Source organism: Lepisosteus platostomus, chromosome 3, assembly GCF_059453375.1.
Source record: "Lepisosteus platostomus isolate fLepPlt1 chromosome 3, fLepPlt1.hap1, whole genome shotgun sequence".
Classification (NCBI taxonomy): domain Eukaryota; kingdom Metazoa; phylum Chordata; class Actinopteri; order Semionotiformes; family Lepisosteidae; genus Lepisosteus; species Lepisosteus platostomus.
In genome coordinates this window covers 12644536-12658975 of record NC_142613.1, presented here as the reverse complement: position 1 = coordinate 12658975, position 14440 = coordinate 12644536, and the positions used below count along the sequence as shown (strand labels likewise).

At 47.1% G+C, this 14440-nt stretch overlaps 2 protein-coding genes across 8 annotated transcripts; both read right to left on the bottom strand.

Annotated features, from left to right (window-relative positions):
• Positions 1 to 665: 665 nt before the first annotated feature.
• LOC148674423 (ras-related protein rab7-like) lies at positions 666 to 4531 on the bottom strand. 6 transcript variants are annotated; one of them, XM_088624495.1, is made up of 6 exons: positions 4325 to 4531; positions 3518 to 3709; positions 3287 to 3413; positions 2881 to 3099; positions 2253 to 2464; positions 666 to 1703 (listed from the first exon to the last, which is right to left on the bottom strand). In XM_088624495.1, exons 2-6 carry the CDS (start codon positions 3568 to 3570, stop codon positions 1655 to 1657), a joined length of 660 nt encoding a protein of 219 aa, XP_088480621.1. In that variant the 5' UTR covers positions 3571 to 3709; positions 4325 to 4531; the 3' UTR covers positions 666 to 1654. The 6 variants fall into 6 exon arrangements, with proteins under 6 accessions (XP_088480621.1, XP_088480622.1, XP_088480623.1 ...); XM_088624496.1 differs by having other exon boundaries at positions 3518 to 3688; XM_088624497.1 differs by having other exon boundaries at positions 3518 to 3571.
• A 2027-nt stretch (positions 4532 to 6558) lies between these two features.
• On the bottom strand, positions 6559 to 14193 carry wdr45 (WD repeat domain 45). Of its 2 annotated transcripts, XM_088624494.1 has the most exons (12): positions 13216 to 14193; positions 12463 to 12650; positions 12302 to 12373; positions 12126 to 12200; positions 11847 to 11951; positions 10552 to 10657; positions 10105 to 10199; positions 9486 to 9565; positions 9188 to 9396; positions 8526 to 8627; positions 8199 to 8344; positions 6559 to 7363 (listed from the first exon to the last, which is right to left on the bottom strand). In XM_088624494.1, the coding sequence occupies exons 3-12, from the start codon at positions 12348 to 12350 to the stop codon at positions 7254 to 7256; spliced, it is 1077 nt and encodes a 358-aa protein (XP_088480620.1). In that variant the 5' UTR covers positions 12351 to 12373; positions 12463 to 12650; positions 13216 to 14193; the 3' UTR covers positions 6559 to 7253. The 2 variants fall into 2 exon arrangements, with proteins under 2 accessions (XP_088480620.1, XP_088480619.1); XM_088624493.1 differs by lacking the exon at positions 12463 to 12650 and having other exon boundaries at positions 13216 to 14192.
• Positions 14194 to 14440: the final 247 nt, after the last annotated feature.

The window sequence follows — 14440 nt, the reverse complement described above, 5'->3', positions numbered from 1 at the left end:
TTGCTGCCTCACAGCACTGGGGAACTATATGCATGGAATTTGTGTTTACACCAGAACAAACAGCAGGGAGCCAGGTGAGGGACACAGTGGACAGTCTGTACTGCCCTCAGAGAGACAGCGTCGTATACTGCTCTCTGACTCCCAGCAGGCAGGCAGGCAGCCTGGCGCATCACAGAGCAGGACTCACAACCTGCTGTCCTGACACAGCTAGCGGCAGGGGAAGATTCTGGAGCTCAGCTCTGCTCAGACTGGGGCCAGTGTCCCATGGAGATACAGTATAGGACTGAGAACCCTGGAAATCCAAAATTAACACTACTGGCACACCGTGCAGAGACAGGGATACTTCAACAGTGAGTTCTGAGAAAGGAGCAAGTAGCATACAACAGCAGCAGGGCCTGTATGAGATGATGAATCCTGACAGCACTGCTCTCTCTGAAGCACAGGGGCAGAATCACCCCAGAACCAGACCCTGACTGCAAACTGCTTTCGGCCCAGAGTTCTGAAATGGGTCAATACATATAGATTGGTCCTGCATAATCTCGTCCATTGCCTCACTCTAAATGCCTTGTTGTCTCTCTCTGCAAGGTGAAACATATACGATGCATTGCAGAAGTGTGAGTAGAATTCCCACACATTAAAGACGAGATCCTCTCTCATTCAGAAAGTCAGTTGCTAGCATGGACCATTTTATTTTGACAGTGCTAAACAAAATGTTAAAACACACATATACATTGCAGTGTTACTGCATAACCAGTCATAACCAGGCTCCTCTGTGTACACTGCATGTGGTCAGTCCAGGTTCTGGGGAGCTCCAATCCAAGTTTTAATAGGTCACCCTTGATCATCAAATAGCAAAGAAGTGATCATTTTATCTAGTCATTTCCTCAGTTCAAGTGGTCAGTTTGTGTCCTAGAAGCCTGTAAAGGGATCATATTTTTATTGACAAAGATTTCAAAATGAGTTAATCAGACAATCACTCTGGTTTCATGGTAATTAAATGTGACCTACAGGTCCGTCCAGAAGGTGGCTCTCCTGGACAAAGGACTGACATCGGCTGGGATACACAGCAAGGTCCAAGCCTTCTTAATGGAAGGGCCGATCTTAGTCCTAATCCAATAATTACACTCTAAATTTACAGTTGCAGCTCTTATAAGCATTTTTCCATTTTCTGAATCAAAGGACAAGTGGAATATTGTGTGAGGATGGAGTAAATGTGTTTTCCTTATACTGTTCCGGGATTTCTTGCTGTGTCCTGCAATGAGTGACTTCACTGTCCAGCATGTGTCTCCAGTCTGGATGTTGACAGCCAGAGTGTACAGAGAAGTGATGGGTTTCCACCTGTGTGACTGCTTCTTCTTCCCTTTTCATCCAAACTCAAATTCAAAGAGTTTTATTGGCAAGATCGATGAATCACGGTGCTGTCAAAGCAGGAAGGGAAACGCTACACTGGCCTGCCAGCTCTATGGAGTTTCCTCCCCCTCCACCGGTAGGACTGGAAGCTGAAGGAATTCTGGGACTGGACCTGTTATTTTGCAGCAGACAGTGCTGCCCCTCTTTCAGCTCTCTGGTCTCTGTCCACTCCCCCCTGCTCTCCTCCCTCAAGCCCTCTCTCAGCAGTTGCAGCCCCTGCTGGGAGTGGGCTCCTGTCTGTCCCTCAGGGTGATCGGCTCAGAGATGTCACTGGAAATCTCCACTTTGGCTTCCTGGAAGACAAAAGATCACATCAGCAGCAGCAATAGTAGTATTTATACTAGAGTTCATTAAATCCTATGAGATAATAACTTGTGTTCAGCAGTAAATAGAAAAGATATACAGTAGATAAAAAAATGACAATTATTAAATAAAAATAGAAGTTTCAGGGAGACAGCCTGTGTATTCATCGATACTTTTATTTATTAAAAAAAAAGATAAACACTCCCACGATACCCATCCTGCTGACAGGTGACTGATCCTGGAAGATCAAAGTGGTCAGTAATCATGGAGCAGGGACGAATGGTCAAGAGTATCCAGAAACAGGCAGGATAGGTGAGGCTGGACAGTCCGCTGCTGCAGGTCAGTCTCACTGCCTTTCTGTCAACTAGATCGCTAGTCTTTCAGCCTGCGTATCTGTTGGTCTGACTGCAGTATTTCTTAAAGAGGGTTGTCAATCTGTGGGGTCTTCCATTTGCATCACATTGGCATATGTCTAAAATGTAAAGACTGAGTATAACATGCTCAATATCCCATCCACCTGCCCAGATGTGTGACTTTACCTGTACAGGTGTGTGTCTGAATCTAACCAGGAGTGTGAATTAACCAGTAGAGGTTTGGATTGAACCTGCCCAGGGGAGCACACCTGTTTGAGTGCGTTGCGAGCGATAGTCTGGAAGGCCTGGTGTATGTTGATATTCTCCTTGGCGCTGGTCTCGAAGTACAGGATGTTTTTCTTACTCTGACACCAGGCCTGCGCACGCGTTGCCTTCACCTGGTAAAGACGCACCAGGTTCAACATTACTGCATCACCACTCTTAACCAACACTGCCAGCCTACACACAGAGCCCACAACACTCTCTGTAAACCTACACTCGCTGGCTCACTCCTATTTTCTTTACACAGTGCCTCGGGTGAAGAATTATTTGGCTGATGCTTTTATCCAAAGTGGTTTCCATTGCTCCAGGGTACAACAGTAATGCCCCACCCAGGATGCCACATGTAAACTTTCCAGTTCTGAGCCCTGCTGTTGAAGCTTACCAGCAAAGACAGTCTCTTTGAAGAAATATCTCTAAGGGTTTCATGCAGTGATCAGCAAACTGCAATGAGTCCAGTAGCCCACTTGTCTTATTTAACCCTTCGTATGTCTGAGATCTGAGACACTCTGAGTTTCGAGAGCTCGGGGCTGACCTGTCTGTTCTCCAGGTCAATCTTATTGCCCAGAACGATGAAGGGGAAGTTCTCAGGGTCTCGGGGACTGGCCTCGATCAGGAACTCGTCCCGCAAGCTGTCCAGTTTCTTGAAGCTCTCGGGCTGCGTGACGTCGAACACCAGAATGCAGCTGTCCGCTCCTCGGTAAAACCCCGCCACCAGGGAAGAGAATCGCTCCTGTCCTGCTGTGTCCCAGATCTGCAGCACAGCCACAGAGCACAAGAGCTCACAGCAGGCAGACATTAAACCCGAGCAGACAAACACTCAGCAGGTACTGTCACAAACTGACGGAGGACAAGCACACAGCTGGACAGAGAGATACACTGCCTGCATGATGACTGACACACACAGGGACAAGACACATAAAGACAGCTGGACAACTGACCTGCAGGGTCACAAGGTGGTCATCCACTATGATTTCCTTGGTGAGGAAGTCAGCACCGATGGTGGCCTTGTACTGGCTACTGAACATCTTGTTGACATACTGGTTCATCAGAGAGGTCTTCCCCACCCTGGAAGCACACACAGACACCAGCAGGGAGAGTAAGAGTCAGTGAGCACTAGCCTGGATTGTGAGCGACTTGCAGAGTGTACTATTGTCGTGTCCTCTCCTCACCCTGAGCTGCCCAGCAGTATCACCTTCAACAGGATCTGCTTATGAGACGCCATCCTTGACCAGCAGAGAGAGACAGAGTGAGGGGGAAGAGTGGGAAAGAGGGAGAATCAGACTGAAAACAGCACGATGAGGGAGGACAGGGTGAGCATGAGAATGAGAGAGAGACGGAAACTGAGAGAGGGAGGATAAGAACTAGGAAAGGAGAATGAGAGGAGAGAAGAATAATGAGGCAAGGAGAGTGAGGGGGAGGGAGAATGAGAGAGGGAGGGAACAGAGCGAGAGGGTGGGAAGAGAGGGAGGGAAGAGAGAGAGAGGGAGGGAAGAGAGAGAGGGAGGGAAGAAGACAACCAAATTTGAAAGAATAATTCATGTTTCTAATCAGTTTCTAATCTATATTCTGTCGTTACAATGTCTTTACAATTTAGCATTTGTCTGTATAATGATCGCTGAGGCAACACTATTGTATAATCGAAGGTAAACAGGTTGACAGCATAGACAAGGACCCAAAAAGCCCTGTCATACCAAACAACTCTCGAGTGACTAAAACTGTGAGTTCAGTACAGCAAAATAAACAGGGATCTCATTATCTCTAAAATCAGACAACACAGACCTCTGCTGAAACATGAAATCTCTAGATTGTTAACCTGGATCAGAGCCACAGGATTAATCTATAGAATGATCACCTGCTACATTTACCTACCGTCATCACTGGTTTGTACTGTTTTGTTGCAGGGATTGCAATAAGTGTAGCGATCTTCTTAAACCCCAAGGAGAATATTTAATCCAACACCATGAACTCAAACTCACCCTCAGGATCTTAGCCTGTTTCCACACCTCTGGTGCAACACTGTCAGAAGAGGACAGTGTGTGAAGGCAAGTGGATTCTCTTGGTGTGGCTGTGCTGGGAGAAATATTGTATTTCTAATGATAGCAGTAGGGTTACAAAAAATGCTAGCTCTTCCCGTATTTCACCCGAGGTGATGACTGTACGTTTGTTTCTTTTGGAATGCAAACAAACAAGTTACCTGCAGTACAACACAGAATGAAACAGAAAGAAAAACATATTCTTTGTTATGGTCCTGCTTATCCAATGATTGTAGTTCAACAGAGCACTGTAGAGCCATGTCTGACAAGCAGAGAGGTAGATACGAATTATGGGAACCTTGAGTTTATTTAAGCAAAAGGTGAAATTAGAGGTGTCTTTAGAGTTTGCTCCTCAGCATTGTGTAGTGGCAAGAGCTAATTACTGTAGTGTTTCTTCTCATAAATCATTGAATCCAACATAACACTGAAAAATGCTTCTTATAAAATAGATTGATACATGATCAAGTGGCATTACGTGGCAGGATAGGGTCCTTAATTAGACCCATCTGGGTTGCAGCATGAGGCCCCTATTGTTACTGATTGATCAGCGTGACATTGCACACACACTCTTGTGTTCACTGCAAGGTGACTCCTGACAGAAGCAAGATCTCCCCTTGTTAATGAAACAAGAAAAAAAGCTACAAATGAATCCATCTGGGCCATTTCATTTATTTGGCTGCAAACACATTGATTGAAGTATCTCATTCTGGTGTTTCTGGACGGATCCTGGGATATGCACTCAACAGCATGGGCTTGCTCCAGACTCCCACAACTCTTTGTGTCAAATAAAGCTTCTTGAGCTCCCTTTAATTTCCATTTCCATCCCCTAACCTGTGCTTGCTTTAAAGTCCTTAAATGTCCCCAGGATCACTTTGTCAATAACCCCCTAAAATGTTGAAGACGTCTTTTCTAAGAAGATTTTATCATTTTTGAAACAAAGTGCAACATCATCAGAACATGAAATGTACAAATGATAACAAAAGTAAACACGAAGAAAAAAGAGGAGACAGCGAAAAAGTTTTAAAATACAGAAGGACGCGTTGTCAGACCACACTGAAGTTGCAGATTGACAACTCTGGAAGTATTCCTCTTTCCAAGTTTCAGGAATGAGATCCCTCTGGGTGGAGTTTGGATGACTTCCTTATTGCTGTGTGGGTTTTCTGATTTCCTTCCATAGTCCAAAGACCGAGTGTTTGCCTTTATAGGCATCTCCAAATTGTTCCTTGTACACCTCTGTGCATGTGCCCTGCAGTGGGCTGGTGGCCTGACCAGAGTTCACTCTGCCTTATGCCCACTGTCTACCAGGTTAGGGACTGCCCCTCTGTGGCCCTGTATTGGGCTAGGCAGTTACTGAAAATAGATGGAGATCTGCCTGACTCATTCACTGAGAGAACGGGGCTGCAGATTTGTTTTAGTTCCATTAAGCAATATTTTGAGACGGACTGAAAATCCAAAAGCCAACACGACTGAGAAAACATCTAGAATGCCAAACTGTCAATTGGAAAATGACTTAATTTCCAGCAAGTAGGGTTACCAGTGATAGACAGCGTTCACCAACACCTGACTCACCTCCTAGTTCCATACACTGCATCTGTCTGCAAGAGTTTTCATCACCTGACACAAGAGGAGCAGCACAGTGACACAGTTACTAGCATTGCTGCTTTGCAGCACTGGGGACCTGGGTTCAATTCCAGACCTGGAGTGCTGCACATCTGATGCTGTTTTGCACATTAGCTGTTACTTGTTGTTTTGCACATTGCCTGTTGTCTCTCTTTCTTTTCTTATACAATTGTATTTTTGGTTTTTTTTGTACTTCGTACCGTCTGAGAGCTAGCTAAATAGCATTTTGCTATACCATATACCTGTATATGAGTATAATGACAATAAACTGGAACTATTATGTGGTGAGCTTGTGTTTTCGCTTTTTTTTTACATGGGTTTCCTCCCAGAGTGCAAAGACATACTGGTATGTTAATTGGCTTCTGGGAAAACAACCTGGTGTGTGAATATGACTGTGTGTCTGCCCTGGGCATGATGGATGAGATGGACTGGTGACCCATCCAGAGTGTACCCTGCCTTGCACCCGCTGCTTATCAGGATAGGGTCCGGCTCCTTCACAATCCCGAACTGGAAGAAGTGTTTAGAAAATGGATGGAGGGATGAATGGACACAAGAAATTCTTAGTAAACAAAGCACAACTTTATTTATTCACTTATCTTCTCAAAAGACCACTGATGACAGGACACCAGTTAGAAAACCATCAGAATAAACAGCAGGGAGGCTGGTGAGGGACATCAGGAGACTCAGTGCACAGTCTGTACTGCCCTCAGAGAAACAGCGTCGTACAGTACACTGCTCTCTGCTAGACTCCCAGCAGGCAGGCAGGCAGGCAGCCTGGCGCATCACAGAGCAGGACTCACAACCTGCTGTCCTGACACAGGGAGCGGCAGGGGAAGATTCTGGAGCTCAGCTCTGCTCAGACTGGGGCCAGTGTCCCATGGAGATACAGTATAGGAGTGAGAACCGTGGAAATTCAAAATTAACACTACTGGCACACCGTGCAGAGACAGGGATACTTGAACAGTGAGTTCTGAGAAAGGAGCAAGTAGCATACAACAGCAGCAGGGCCTGTATGAGATGCTGAATCCTGACGGCACTGCTCTCTCCGAAGCACACGGGCAGAGACATCCCAGAACCAGACCCTGAATACTAACTGCATCTGGCCCAGCCTCAGGTCCAGAGGTCACTACAGGGCTCGTCATGGGTAGAAGTGGAGCTACCCCCTCACTAACGCGTCTACTGTCTCCCCTCTTTCTGCTCCAGCCCATCCCACAGTTCCTGCCTTTGTCACTTCCTCTCCCGCCCTCTGCTTCTAGAAGTCGTCATCGTCGCAGATGTCCAGGTAGACATCGAAGGCCTCGCGGTTGCAGTTCCCGTCCGGCGTGAAGACGTACTTGTGGAACGTGCCGTCCACACAGATCGCTGAGACAAAGGGGGCGGAGGGAGAGGGAAAGAAGGGGGTTAATTCAGATGGGCTAGATGGTGCAGTACACACAGCGCAGGGCTTTATGATAACTGTAAACAGTCACTCATGGTTAGTATAACACAGTACTGCAACTGTAGCATTATCACGGTGCAGTCTGATCTTATCAGATCACTGAAGCTATGCAAGGCCAGTCCTGGTCAGTACAAGGATGGGAGGCCTTTACACACAATGAGGTTGAAGCTGTAAATGGTGTTTTTTAATGGTGTCTTCCCTCTGGACCAGATTTTTCAAACAGGGTATATGATGACAATGTAGGAGGAAGTGCCATCCATCAAAGGAGCTGTTAAACTGAGGTCCTGACTATGTGGCTTATGCAATCTTGGCTCAACTTTAGGCTTATGCAATCTGGCCTCACAAAATGTCCCTAAAGTGAAGCAATTTCTCACTTCTCTGCTTAATCAGCAATGTGGTGTGAGCACGTATGCAGCTGGTGAGAATGGTGGCTTTGTGTCACACAGACTGGAACTATGCTTCAGTGATGGATGATGAAATGAGGATGGCCACCTATAGGTAAGACGCTATATTTTGGGAAAACCTTGATATTCTGGGATGAAGAGTGCTATTTGAATGCAGGTGGTAATATTAATAATAATAATAATAATAATAATAATAATAATAATAATAATATAATTATAATAATTTATTATTTACTGTGATGTCAGTATTGGATTAAGCACTACTGTTGTATCATACTACGCTAATTCTCTTTTTCATTGCATTCATCTCAGTAGCGCTGCTGTACTGCAATGCATTGCAGTGTCTGGTGCATACCAATAACAGAGTTGACGTTTTTGGAGGTATTCTTCCCAAAGGCACAGATACAGGCACACTCTGCCGGGACAGTGAAGCTCGCCAGGGACCACTGACTGTCCACATACTGCCCGATCACAGGGCCCACCTTCCCCACACGAGCCAGGCTGAGGCATGGACACAGGGAGAAGAGAAAGTGAGGTTAGTGCTATCAGACAGTATACCTCAAAGGTTGGGAGCCATGTCTTACAAACTGTGACAATTAAGTACATGCAAAAAACCCCAACACAAACAGAAACGGAAACAGGCTGGCAGAAACTGCACAAGGACAGACAGGTAGAGTCTTACGCAGAGCGACGGTTCAGTTTGGTATCTTTCAGAGCGAAGATGTGAACTGTCCCCTTGTCACTGGAGGCGCACAGGAAGGAGGAGTCGTGGCTGAAATTGATACTGAGACACAGGAGACAGTAAGAAACACCAACTGCATATCCACACACCCACCACAATGTTCTTCACCTCCCTCTTCCCTCAGCACCAGTGTGTGCCCCCCTTCCTCTCTCACTCAGCGCCCGTGTGTGCCAGTCTCCCTCTCTTCCTCAGCACCAGTGTGTGCCCCTCTACCTCTCCCTCAATGCCAGTGTGCCCCTCTCCCCCAGTGCTAATGTGTGCCAGTCCCCCTCTCTTCCTCAGCACCAGTGTGTGCCCCTCTACCTCTCCCCCAGTGCTAATGTGTGCCAGTCTCCCTCTCTTCCTCAGCACCAGTGTGTGCCCCTCTACCTCTCCCTCAGTGCCAGTGTGCCCCTCTCCCCCAGTGCTAATGTGTGCCCGTCCCCCTCTCTTCCTCAGCACCAGTGTGTGCCCCTCTCCCCCAGTGCTAATGTGTGCCAGTCTCCCTCTCTTCCTCAGCACCAGTGTGTGCCCATCTCCCACTCTTCCTCAGTGCCACTGTGTGCCCATCTCCCAGTCCCTGCGTTTCCCGGTACCAGAATGTCTCTCTTCCCCAGCCTCACCAGTACAGCGTGGCGGGGTCAGTGCCCCTGCGCAGCTCCACCAGTTTATCACGCGTCTGCGTGTCGAAGAGGCGGATCAGGGTACCCTTGCGTGAGGCAGAGGCAGCCACACTGCCCTGCTGGTTCAGCGCCACGCAGGCAATCTCGCTCTGATGGGCGTTGATGGTGAAGGGGGCCGAGGACGTGCCGGGTTTCGTGTTGGACAGGTCCTGCAGTCGATATGTGTAACAGACAGTGAGCTGACAATACTAACTCAATACAAGAGACCTCTTTGTCAATACGGACTCTTCTGTCTCACCACGAGCTGCAGGCTGCCACACTTGTGTCCTGGAAAAACCAGCAACTGCTTCTCCAGGCTGGGGCAGAGGTCACACAAGCCTGCACGAGAGAGGAAAAGGAAAAGAGATGGAGATTTAGTACTAGAGATGCAGCCATAATCTGAGCCTGTGCAAGAGAGGCAGTGTGGCTGATATATAGTAGAGTAGTTTATTGCCATATGTACACGTACACTGGAATTCTTAATCATGCTGATCTCTTGGGACATACACAGTACAACAGACAACACAACACAGTGTAGACAACAAGAACAATACATATATTGTGGAAAAATAAATATGTAGAAGTGAGACAGAGAAATAAAGGGTAGACTATGTAAAATGTGCAGAGTGCAGATGTGCATTGAGTCTAAGGCCCTACAGTTAGCTGTTGAGCAGGTGCACTGCAGTGGGATGGAAGCTGTTCTGGAAATTACAATAAACTGGTGCTAAATCTGAGTAAGAGATACTTGGAGGGACTACAGACCTAGTAACTTATTCACTGGACCATACATGAAATTAACACTGCACTGAGTCTAAGAGAGAGGGCTGGATCAGTGCCCTGTGAATGTGGGCACGTGGAATCCCATCTTTCCAAGGTACCTTTGGGGTTGTCCCTGGTGTCAAACTCAAACAGCTTGGTGGGGTTGTCAGGGAAACTGTAGACATAAATCCTGTTCTTCAGGACAATGATGATCCTGCAGAGAGAGTGAAGGGGAGGGAAGAATTTTGGGAAGATTAAAAAACAGTAAGATCAGATAGAAGGGGTTTGGAGGTGTGTGTGTGAGGGGGGGGGGGTTAATAGCGCAAGACCAACATCAATATGTACAGCATAAAAGTAATCAGCCCAACCTGGAGACAGTTGGGTCAGTCTGAGCAGACAGTATGTTAAGTCACAGGGACAGTAAGGCCTGTCTGTGAGAAATTAGTTCAATCGGGGCAGTCAATTCGGCCTAGAGACAGCTCAGTCCACAGGCATTCAGTTCAGTCTGGGGATAACCAGTTCAATCCCTGGGGACAGTACGTTCACCACTGGGGGGCAGTACTCACTTATCGTGCCTCATGAGGACTGCTAGTACTGGTTTGGTAAAAGTAAACTCCAACACCAGCTTCTCCTTTGAGTCCCGAGTCTCCCGTGCATCATCCCAAATCAGCACTGCGGACAAAGACACAGGCACAGTCAGTAGCTAGGGCACACAGTCACACACACACAATCGTAAAGACACTGGGGCACACACACACACACAGGGACAGTATTCAGACACACAATCGTACAGACACTGGGGCACACACACACAGGGACAGTATTTAGACACACAATTGTACAGGCTCTGGGGCACACACACACAGGAACAGTATTTAGACACACAATTGTACAGGCTCTGGGGCACACACACACAGGAACAGTATTTAGACACACAATTGTACAGGCTCTGGGGCACACACACACAGGAACAGTATTCAGACACACAATCGTACAGGCTCTGAGGCATACACACACACAGGAACAGTATTTAGACACACAATTGTAAAGGCTCTGGGGCACACACACACAGGAACAGTATTCAGACACACAATCGTACAGGCACTGGGGCAGACACACACACAGGAACAGTATTTAGACACACAATTGTACAGGCTCTGGGGCACACACACACAGGAACAGTATTTAGACACACAATTGTACAGGCTCTGGGGCACACACACACAGGAACAGTATTCAGACACACAATCGTACAGGCTCTGAGGCACACACATACAGGAACAGTATTTAGACACACAATTGTAAAGGCTCTGGGGCACACACACACAGGAACAGTATTCAGACACACAATCGTACAGGCACTGGGGCAGACACACACACAGGAACAGTATTTAGACACACAATTGTACAGGCTCTGGGGCACACACACACAGGAACAGTATTTAGACACACAATTGTACAGGCTCTGGGGCACACACACACAGGAACAGTATTCAGACACACAATCGTACAGGCTCTGAGGCACACACACACAGGAACAGTCAGATAGACACATATAACCGTACAGGCAATGGGGCACACACACAGGGACAGTCGGACAGACTACACACAATCGTACAGGCACTGGGGCACACACACACACACACACGAACAGTCAGATAGACACACACAATCGTACAGGCACTGGGGCACACACACACAATCATACAGGCACTGGGGCACACACACACACACACACACACACACACACACACACACACACACACACACACACACACACACAGGGACAGTCGGCCAGACTACACACAAGTGTACAAGCACTGGGGCACACACACAAGGACAGTCAGTCAGATAGACGTACCGGAGATCTCTGAGAATTTCGGGTTGCTGCCTCCTCCCACGATGGCCAGCAGATTGGAGCGATGGAGCATCGAGCACAAAGCCACACTTCCCACCTGCTCGTGATCTGAAACACCACGTGACAACGGCACAGTCACTCCACAACGTAGACAGCACCACCGCGTCTTCGCAACACCATCGACTGATGTGACAGCGTCCTTCTAAAAGGGCCGGAAGACCAGTCAGGGCCACACTCACAGAGCTTCAACACGACAGACTCGATCACGCAGAGATCTCTCACCCAGGTGCCCTTTCTCCATCAGCGGCTGCACATTGAAGATCCTCACCCCAGTCTCCATGGCACAGCAGAAACAACCTGGGGGCACACAGCGGGGTCAGAAAAGGGCACAGCAAATCATTTTGTGTTACAGAACAGCACAAAACAAAAGAGAGATACAGAGGAAGGCGAATTCTCACTCTGGTCCTGGTTGAACTGAAGACTGTTGACTCCCCTTTGCTGAGCCATGTCTGTCTGTGGATTCCTACTCCCTGGAAAAGAGCACATAGGTGTAGCCAGTTGGTAAGGAATGACCAGACAAACTACCCTGTCAGCGACAGAACAGCCCTATATTAAATACCTTTCTTGATGATGATGTAGGCTGTTGTGAGGTGACCCAGAGCTGAGATGAGTTGGTTTCAATATCACAGTCCACTCAGAACTCACTCACTATGCAGCCATGGCACAATGCTGTATAGGCCAGTACAGCTCCAAACTGAGTCTGTCTACATGGTATGAGCCTACAATCAGGGATGCCCAGTCCTGGTCCTGGAAGAACAGTGTGCTGGTTTTAACAAGCTAAATCATCTGGGTACTGGATTGACTGGACTAGTGTAGGTTTCTGCTGGATCTTGAGGTGTTGAAGATGGGCAAGACACCCCTGGACTATGGTAATTCTGAACAAGAAGAAATTGTCGCAATGTGAAAATGAAAACAAAACGGTGGTTACCGTGCGCTAGGAACAAGCTACCTAGCCGCGCTGCTGAATCTGACTCTCATGGATCCTTCAACTCACGGGCCCATCAGCTTTTCAGCAATCTACTCTTGTTATGCTGAGCTGTGAATCTGGATCCACCTGTATTATCCTAATCAGTTTCACGCTGGTCACAGGGCCACAAACACATTATCACGATTTTTGTATCCGTTTGTATGGTTTACTTTAAAGACTAGTGTCGAGCACCTGAAAGACTACTCTTGTACTAAACAAAAGCAATAACACATTAGCTCAGTTTGAAGCACAACAAAAATCTCTAATTCCAGCAACTCACGGGAAACCGCAGTAATCCAGTGACATTCACAGACACACGTTTCACAGTCCAGATCCAGCACTTACCATTAACAGAGACAGGGGAATCACACCGCAGATGTTACAGCAGTGAACGACACTGACGATCCCGACTATTTTTCAGACCTCCACTCGGATTGACACTGCTGTTGTTGTTATTATTGCAGGAGGGTCAAACATCTAATCTACTTCCGGGTCACACGGAAGTATCGCAATGGGAAGTAACTGAGTCCCACGTTCCACCATACTGGCTCAAATGGCCTAGCTCCATTCAGGTGCAACCGAAATGACACCAAATTCAGAAAAAAATATTTTTTGATAAGGCATCATTTGACTGAGGAGAAACAACACTAGCAACGCCCGTGTAACCAAGACAAACCCCGTCACGGAATAAACGGGGCGAACGTCGAACGCGTTTCAGAGAAAAGGAATATTTTCCTTCTAGCCTTCTAGCGGTACATGACTGAATTGCAGCAGTATCTCTCGACTGCCAGCCAGGAAGAATTGTGAGTCTACAGTAGGTGGCAAACTGGCTTTTTGTGAACACGATACGGAAATAAAAATAATCGATATGTTGTTGAAGTTGTTTATAGTTAGGTAATTGATCTCTTACGAGATGAGTTATACTCTCCAGAAACAACAACAAAAAAAACAGTGATGGTTACATTTAAGTTGAGGAAATCTTTCGTGTACTGGTTTGTCACAGTGAAAAGAACTCAACCACATTTCAACAGATGCCTAGACACAGCCATTTTAGATCTGATTTAAATTGACTTCTGGGTCTATCAGGAACAGCTCCCGAATACAAATTGACATTTGTCTTGGGTTCTGATGAAGACAGTATCAGTGACCGATGTTCTTTAATCTAATGCTTAAAACAACCAAATCAAAAACGTTTCTGACAGAACCATTTAACTATTTTTAAAATTCCGACATTGTAAATTGCAGAGGAGAACACGCCCCGCTAAACACGCACCAGATACCGTTACGACTTTTAGCCAACCAGCGCCCGGTTAACGGAAATCCAGCCAGCAATACCTGCTTCTCAAAGAGCGATGTTCTGTCTAACCAATCGCCACTGGGAAGGAGGTCCTTAATATGTTTGTAAGCCTATCAGCGAAGAGAGAGGGTGGGCATTTGAAGACCTACAGGCCAATCAACGCCTTAGAGTTTGATGCGAAGTGCAGCCTCTTGGTCGCGTTCGTGCGGCGCAGGTCTGCGCAGAGACACAATCGCTAGGGTGGTGCGCGGATCAAAACCGATCTATTTTTTC